Below are 8,616 nucleotides of genomic sequence, written 5' to 3' on the forward strand. Positions count from 1 at the left end.
GGAAACGATAGATAGAACTAAGTTGGATTCTGTAAGATTACATTGAAGCATAAATTTAATGGCCAAAGAAAGTAATTAAATAAACTGTCAAACAATCAACGAAACGAATTATATAATTCAAAGAAAAAATGTTTATCAAACTGCCAAACAATCAGTGAAATGAATTAATTTATTTATAATATTTACCATGCATCAGTTTGTTCAAATCTAAAACTATTTCATTATATTACATTTTTTACTAAATTTTGTCCACTTTTTGTTGTTTTTCGCCTGCAGAAATTGCAAAAAAATCATGCCCTAGTAAAAAGCACTTTCAATAGTTAATTCTTATAGCCACTGTAAAGGAATAATGAACATTTTTTGTTGCTTTGGATTTTCAAATAGTTTTTAATGCTATTAATGCGAAAAGTGCTTGACTAACCAATGACATGAAAGCTTTGAATGCGGGATTAATAAAATCTGATTACAATTGACATAAAAGGATACATTGAAGTTAAGCAAAAAATATATATATTTAGAGCATCGGATAACAAGGCCGAAAACTGTGTAATGATAAGTCTGGTTATACACATTTTTATTTTTTATTAGGGAAAAATGTTATTGCCTTGGAAAAAACTTATCACTGTAACCGTTCTGCTGGCTCTATTTTTTCCAAAGGAATAAAAGTGCACTTTATATGGCAATCCTTAATTAAAAATAATAATTTCCATTAGCTGCTGGTGACTTCTCCAGTCGAGTTTAATCTTCATAGCCTGACGCTCGTTGATCTTTTTGTTGCTTTTACCGCATAAAAAATAAAAAAATGCTCGCACAGTTACTAACAATTGTGGCTTCCCTTAATGCAAAATGGTTCTGTTATTGTAACACATTTATTAAACATAATTTGAGCGCGTAAATTTCAGAGTCGCTCAGACAAGCAGAGAAAGAGCGAGCGGGGTAATGAGTTGTGGAAAGAGACAGTCTCCCATTGCAATTAACATTCATTGTCATGTACGACTTTTTGTGTCTGCATTTTTCGCCATCGATTGGTGCAGAGCCATTTCCAGCGATAATTATGGCCACACAAAGGTTTGAGGTGGAGAGGCAAGGGTTTAAATGGGTAGACATATTTAAGTGCATTTAAGTAGCATTTAAGCTGGGAACAGTTTCAATTCGCAGACGACTCTTAATCAGATAATAATTGCAACTCAGCGCAGATCATCCATTTGAAACTCTCAGGATTCGAGTGTTAAGTATTCAACATTAAGTGTAATGGCAATAATAATACAATACTACTTGCAGTTCCGTGAGCTCCAACATTTTTCAGAAAATACCCATTGAACCATATTTGACCTATTTTAATCAACTTCTCAGCACTGCAGTGGAGTTTGTCAGCCGAAAAGCAGGCAGCACTTTTCGAGTTCCCGGCAATTCCAACACTCTAACGCACTTTTTCCTAAGCCGAGCTGACATCCGCTGGCTGGGCTTTGATGATGGCTAAAGTGCACACGTAAACACTTAACCTGGCCCTGATTGGGGGAGTGGGGGGAATGGAAAACATGGCAGGCACCCGGCTGGCTGATGGTCGACTTAATTTCAGTACTGGCAGCAGAAGGCTGCCGATGCGACGACTAATTTAAGAGTGAAAATCATTTTCGCCGCTTTCGCCTTTCTGGCTAGTTGCCAATCAGGTCACGAACTGTCGCTTGTCCAGTTTTAGTTTTTCGGGGCCCTGATTTTTCATGTTCCTGTGAAAGGGTCACAGCGAACATGTTCATAATGTGCGCTAATGTGCATAATGTATGCGAGCCAAAGACCAGACACGCATACTTTCACGACAACATTCCACGTCCTTTACACACACACTCACATACAACACAACACCCACACACTCGCACACACACATTGGCACACTCGCATTCAGGTAACACGTGCAACAATAACAACAACAGGAACAAGGTGAAACAGGCAATTTAACAAGCCATCAACGCTGATGGTGCCGACAATGATGTTGATGATGGGATGGCTGACAATAACAACAGCCAGCTGCAATAACAACACGACTAAACAGGAAACACGGAGCAACTACAACAATCGGTGACAACACGGCAATATTATGTTGCACCTTTGCCACACACACACACACACACACACATTTACCCTTTTTCCTATAAAGACATATTTCGGCAAGGCTTGTTTTCATAAAAAAGAATTCATGCTGACAAGGCAAAGTTTTATGATGAATGGAAAACTAGAAAAAGCTAATTAAAAATGGCTTCTTACCAAAAAAACATGGCTTAAGTTTGGGGTCAGTTTTGGATAGTTACTTGCATATACTTCAAAGTACGTTAACAATTCACTAGATTACTGAAATATTACTCCAAAGAATAAGCGATGTGGAGCTACTATGCAACCAAAAATACCTCTTTGAAAACATATTTCTGTTCTGGGAAAATAAATTAAGTTGATTTTAAACCATATATATTAAGTGAAGTTAAGGGAAAACCCTTTTTGCAAGCCTCGTAATTTTACGAGCCTGAAAAGAAACAGCCTCTTTTTGCACTTTGCACTTTCCACTTTGCTCACGGCGACGGAAGCAGGGAAATTAAGGCAATTCAGAGCGGGTCCTGCAGCTCGTCACGTCTTCTTTCGAGGATCACGTAGTGACCCACACGCTCGCCCAAAAAGGGAATACTTGATGCAAAACTTTGGCCTTTGCCGGGCTGAGCTTATCGCTGGTGCATTCAATATTTATTACGCATACGACCGGGTGAAGCGCTCCACTAAGAAGAAGCCAAGGCCCACGACCACCTATAAGTGGCTTAATTAGTGCGACAAAGTGTTTGCCAATTTAAGGGACGCAACCAGCTCCTCCTGAGTCCCTCTTTTGGCTGGCCCAAACTTGCGGCCCTTAATCAGCTTACACATCGTGGACTGTGTGAGTCCTGCGCTAAGGATTTTCCCTCTCGTTGGACCAGTCAAAAGTGGCTTGGCATAAGTCAACCGACCAGGAAAACCACCATCTGTTGCTAGGATATGCGGCAGATAAATAGAATCCCCATTACATAGTAATATGTTGGAATATATAGGATTTAGATCTGATTCTACTTAGGGATAATGTGAAAGGTGATTATGTTTAACTTTTTTTAAATGCATATAAATCATTTAAATAAATATACAAATAAATAATACATACAGTGTAAATTAATATTCGTATATATATTAAAGGATTTCTTTTATTTTATTCAAAAGTTTTGAGTGTGAACCTTTAAAACCAATTAAATATTCTTTAAAATGATTCACCCTGAGTGCCATTTTCCAGGTCTTTTTGTACAGCGGCTCCATTAAATGCATACAATGTAACGATTGAGGCGGCAGAAAAGCTCATTCCCCTACACAAATACATCCATGGAAACGCGCCTATCAAGCCGAGTTGATGATGGCTTTCACTCAGCGAAGGGAATTCGCGAATTCGCATTGGCCGGGAACCCATAATTCAGCCGAGCGACTGGCAATGAAGGCAATGCATCCGGAGCTCGTGGGCTGCCAACAATTAACAGCATAAATTTTAATATGCAATTAACGCAACAGCTTGAAGCAAAAAAAAAAAAAAAAGCAAATAAAGAAAGAATGAGTAGGGTTAAATGCAAAGGCGTAAAGTAATAATTTCACTACAGTGCTCTTTTACCGAAATATATATTGAATATTCTTTTAGTGCCTTTATAAAATTTTATAACCGTATAACTAATTGGAAGTTTCGGGTTTCTTATAGAAAATCTTATATTTTTTTTAGCATAATTTAACAAGTAATGTAATACTGATTGCCCTTTAAAATAAAGATAAATAACCACTGTAATTAAAACAGCGGATCGAAAACAAGGAGAGCAGACAAACTAAGTGAGAAGGTAAAATCAAAAAGGTCATTGGTGGGAGTTGGTTGAAGTAAATTGCTGTTGAGAAGGAGGCGACAATAAAAGCCAAAGGTCACACGAACACATGCACATATCCTCGTACATGCAGGGCAGTGAAATGCATTTGATTGTTTGTTTGTTTTTTTTTCCAGTTTCATTCATTGTTTTTTTTTGTTTTATTTCGAACACGCAAAAAACAAGTTGCAAAAAACACAATTTTCCGCTTTATTTGCGCAATGCTGGTCGAGCCACAACAACAGCAAGAATGACAAGGGCAATGTCTGTACGTTATATGATACTGCCCCTGGACCCCCTTTCGCTGCCCCCTTTTTCGGTGCACCCATGACCCCCACCAGCCACCTCCCCGCCTCCCTCATCCCCACCGGCAATCGTTGCCATAGCCACATGTCAATATTTTTACGCTTCGGCCTCGGTTACATGAGTCCGCAGGGGATTCGTCCTGTAAAATTTATTTCATCGCAGCGGCAGACTCTTTACTGATGTGTAAATTGCTCTCTCTCCCGTTTAATGAAATTAAAACAAGTTTTCAGTGAAATTCAATATGCAAGAGCAGCGGACTGCGCACAGTAGGCATAATAATAATAAGCACAATAATGGCATTAAAATTATTGCACCTGGCCAATGCAGTTGACAGCGGCTCCAATGACATCGAATAATTATGCTGCTCAATTACGGGAGTCAAACTGCAAAGAGCAGAATAATGCCAATGCATTAATACTGTAATAATAAACCATACGAGTTCAAGTTGTATCTATATCAATTTGTAAATGGTTTATGTTTGAGTTCAGTTTCTTTTCAATTCAGTAGAAAATTCCAACCTAAGCAAAGAAAGTAGATATGCAAATTGACAAATTTACTTTCTTTGCTTTGGTTAAAATTTTCTTTTTATCTACCTGCTTACAATGAACACTTATGATGATTACTACTTACAAAAAGCAAACAGTCAAATCAAAAACTAAGCTTTAGGAATTTCGATATAAGAGATTGTATTTAAATCATTCGCATACAAATCCTAGGCCTTTTAGGTGCTCATTTATGCAGGGTTTCTCAAGCTCTTTAGGTTGAGGTTCCAGTTGTAGTAATTGCTCTATGCTGTAGCGTTTGATTACTCTCCCCTTCTGATTGACTAACTCCTTCAATTGAGCTTGGGGCTTCTGACGGGTTGTCCAGTTGGGAAGTGGTCGGAAATGAGTGAGATTTCCCTTTCGTTTTTCGGTTTCAAGAAGATCAGTTGGCGGACAATAACGTGGCTTTGCTGTAGCCCTAAGATCACCCAGTCTGATAACTCCCGATGGAGTGATGTCCACCAGATTGGGGTTGACCTGAGGTCGATTTAATGGAGCTGTGCTGCGAGGTGTTGGTTGATTGGCTTCTATATCCTTTCCCCCATTCGATTTAGGCATATATTTGGCACGACATAGCTCATCCCATTCCTTTGTGGTGGGTATAAATCTTTTGGGGGGAACCACAACCGATTCTTCCTTATTTTTCTCTGGCTTTTTCTCTTCCAGTTTGTTCTCCTCATTACTTCCCACTATCTCCTCCGTTTTCTTTTCTCCTTTCTTTTCCTCTGTTTTTTCTGTCTGCTTATTCATCATGTTCTGACTCTGTTGCATTAGTTGTTCCTGCTTTTCGTTTGTCATTTCCCGAAGGACCCTTTCTATACGCTCCTTTTTCGCAGCTCTTAAGCGGTCCACCCTAATTCTTTCTTCTGGCGAAAATCTTATTGGAGATCTAGAGAGATGTATAATTGGTTCTACTTTGGAATTTTCGTTTTCTTGATTTGTGGGCACTATGGAACCACTCATACGTCTCTGTTCCACTAATTTGATGGCTTCCAAAGCCACTTTCCTCTCATTTTCACGGCGCTTTTCTTCGGCATCAAAACGCTTTTGTGAAATCTGAAGGTTTTTGGACGATGTAGTAGGAACATTTACGACCAGTGGGTTATCGGCATTGGAATTCTTAGCTCTTTTAATACGGGGAAGAATTGTGTAGTCCACATCATTTAATAAAACCACCTGAGTACTGCGAGCGGCTAAAACAATAAAGATTGTAAACATAATTTTTGATGGTATAAGGTTGTTATTTTCTTACGTCTTTCTGTTTTCTTGGGAAATCCTTTCCACGGCAATGTCAGAGTAATTTTTTTTGTCTGCGCTTTTGTAGCCTCAAACGATTTCTTAATTTCATCAGCTTCTTCTTTAGTTGACTCTTCCTTTTTAGAACGTGGAACAAACTCCTGGGCGAAGGCATTTAGCTTCACAATATTTTCGCCCTCTAATTTTTCAGTATCTCTTTCATGTTCCATCATTTTTGATCTGCCCCTAGCAGATTTGAGATTTTCTTTTTGTGCAAAACTTTTTTGTTTGGTTCTTCTGTTATTTACCTGCTTTTTTATGTGAATATTGACTGCTTTTGTAATAATTGTATCAGACAGAACCCGTATATTTGTGCGTATATTTGGAGCAAATCAATAAAAAGTTATCGAAAGTGAAAAGCAAAGCCTGCCGAGAAATAAGTCCTTGAAATGATACCTAAAAATCCTAAAACTACAGTATTGGAAAATAGTCAGTATCCCTTTAAATTTTTTTTATGGAAATCCAAAGGATTAAAGTGTTGGCAATTGTGCCATAAAATGGCCATCTTAAAATCGTTGACAAATATTCCAATCACTCCAACTTTTAAATCGGCTGCCAATCCATGTGCATTTTTCCATTGTTGACATTTATTCGCACAATAAACTCAAAGGCAAGGCGGCGGGGAAAGCACAGGTGAAATAAGTGCAAGCCAGGAGAAAATGTGGAGATGGAGCTGAAGATGGGCACGTGGCAAAAGGAAAAGCCAGGACTGGCAAACAGTGCAAGCGGTAAACGACATTCAATAAAACGTTTGAAAATATTACACAAATAGAAAGAGAAAGAGAGAGAGAGAGAGAGAGAGAGAGAGGGAGAGGGGGAGATGGTGCTGCAGTTGAGGAAATGAAATGGAATGAGGAAAGAGCACAGAAATATGCAATTTCACCTCAATCAGAGTTGTAAAAACAAACAAACAATGGGCGAGGGCATAGAGCTTAGCTCAACGGGGGTTCGTCCTCGTTGCCCCATTTTTCGTCCCCCTCCCACCAGGAATACAGGAACACAGTGATCTCCCCCTTGGCCAGATGTCATGTGAGCCACATGCTGGGGCTCCTTGAATCCTCGTTACCATTTCCATTCCCGTTCCTGTATCGTTTTGCAAGCTCAAGCGAAAATGCAAAGAGCAGAAAAATGCAATAAGTAAAACGTAATAACTGCTCAGGAGCTGTGAACGGTTGGCTCTATAATCAGGTTGTTGGGCGGGGGGAAAAATGGGGGAGTTACTTGCGTTTTCGATAGCCTAAAGCTGAGCAAATCCAGACGGGGAAAGTGGATCTCGCATAAAAATGTAAATAAAGACCGAATAATAAAATAAATAAACAAGAACGAATATCAGTTGATATATCTCCGGAGTAAATAAGCCGTATAATAACACAGGTTGACCGGGATGAATGATTTATTGAAACGTATATTTAATCCATTAAATATCGACCCGTTCGCTAACAACTGAATTCACCAGTTCAGAATTGTTATTCTATTGTAAAAAATTTATATCAATTAGCCAATTTCCGACCAAAGTAAGCCGTGCAGAAATTCCTACACCGATGTCCGACAACTTGTAGGTCATCCGGGGATTACCACAGAAATTGGCCTCCACACATTCCCCTATTTATCTATGCATGGCATGGAGTGTTGCAAATTTTTGTGTAATTCGCCTTGGGAAGTAGGTGAAAGCGGAGGCGGAGGTGGAGGCGACTCTAATGCATTTGTGGTCAATTGCCGGGCCGCAGGAAGCGAGTGGTAAAACGAACTGAGGCACTGACATCATTTTAATAATAAAATTGTTAACAGAATTGCTGTGCTTTGTGCGAGCCGGGCCAAACACAAAAACATGTGTTGCCCTTGTTAGCAGGAAAAGCACACACATTTGCACAGCAAAAAAATATTGTAAAACTTTGCAGACTTATGTGGTTATTTAGAAATTGTTTAGGAATTCCATAAGCCAGAAGTTTTTTGAAATTTAAATACATGTGATTATTTTGAAAGGAATTAATAAGGTGTCCGTATATGATTATTTCTGGAACATATCAAAATATTAAGATTATCTTTGGTGATTTCTAAGAACTGGGTTTGATCAGTCATATCTGTTATAAGTAATTTTACAGGGATTAATTCGAATTGATTTAAATTATTTTATAAACAAATATTTATTAAATATCGTTTTCAGTACACAAAATATTTTTGGGGTCCCTCCGACGACAACCTCAATGTTGTTGGTGCTCCTCTTTCTGTTACTGCCTCTGTTTTTGCCCTCTTGCAATCTAAATAAAATGGCCGACGTGTGTGTACGCACAACTTTTGCCATATTTAATCGTATTTGCACCAACAACAGGAGGGATATATATATTTTCTGAGGGGACTTTAGTGTTGGCAATTGTAGCAGTGGAGACAAAACAACAGTATCCCCCTGCTCGCTTTTGGGCATTTGCTTATTATTGTCAGAAACTTTTGCGCCCGCACAACAAAAAGTTGTGCTCACACACAATTGGCCTTGTCTCCGTGTTTCGTGCTGAGCAAATGTGTTTTTAGAAAATTTTGTAGCACAGGAATTACCTCAAAAAGTGCAC

The 8,616-nt window shown here is 38.8% G+C and overlaps 1 protein-coding gene across 1 annotated transcript; it reads right to left on the bottom strand.

The window, feature by feature from the left end:
• Window positions 1–4,873: 4,873 nt before the first annotated feature.
• On the bottom strand, window positions 4,874–6,416 carry LOC108098174. The gene is given in 3 exon segments (XM_017200906.2): window positions 4,874–5,949; window positions 6,009–6,238; window positions 6,301–6,416. Coding segments are annotated over 2 exon segments (1,293 nt in total). The 5' UTR covers window positions 6,226–6,238; window positions 6,301–6,416.
• Between the last annotated feature and the right edge of the window lie 2,200 nt (window positions 6,417–8,616).

The sequence above is a fragment of the Drosophila ficusphila genome, unplaced genomic scaffold, assembly GCF_018152265.1.
Source record: "Drosophila ficusphila isolate 14025-0441.05 unplaced genomic scaffold, ASM1815226v1 contig_797, whole genome shotgun sequence".
Classification (NCBI taxonomy): domain Eukaryota; kingdom Metazoa; phylum Arthropoda; class Insecta; order Diptera; family Drosophilidae; genus Drosophila; species Drosophila ficusphila.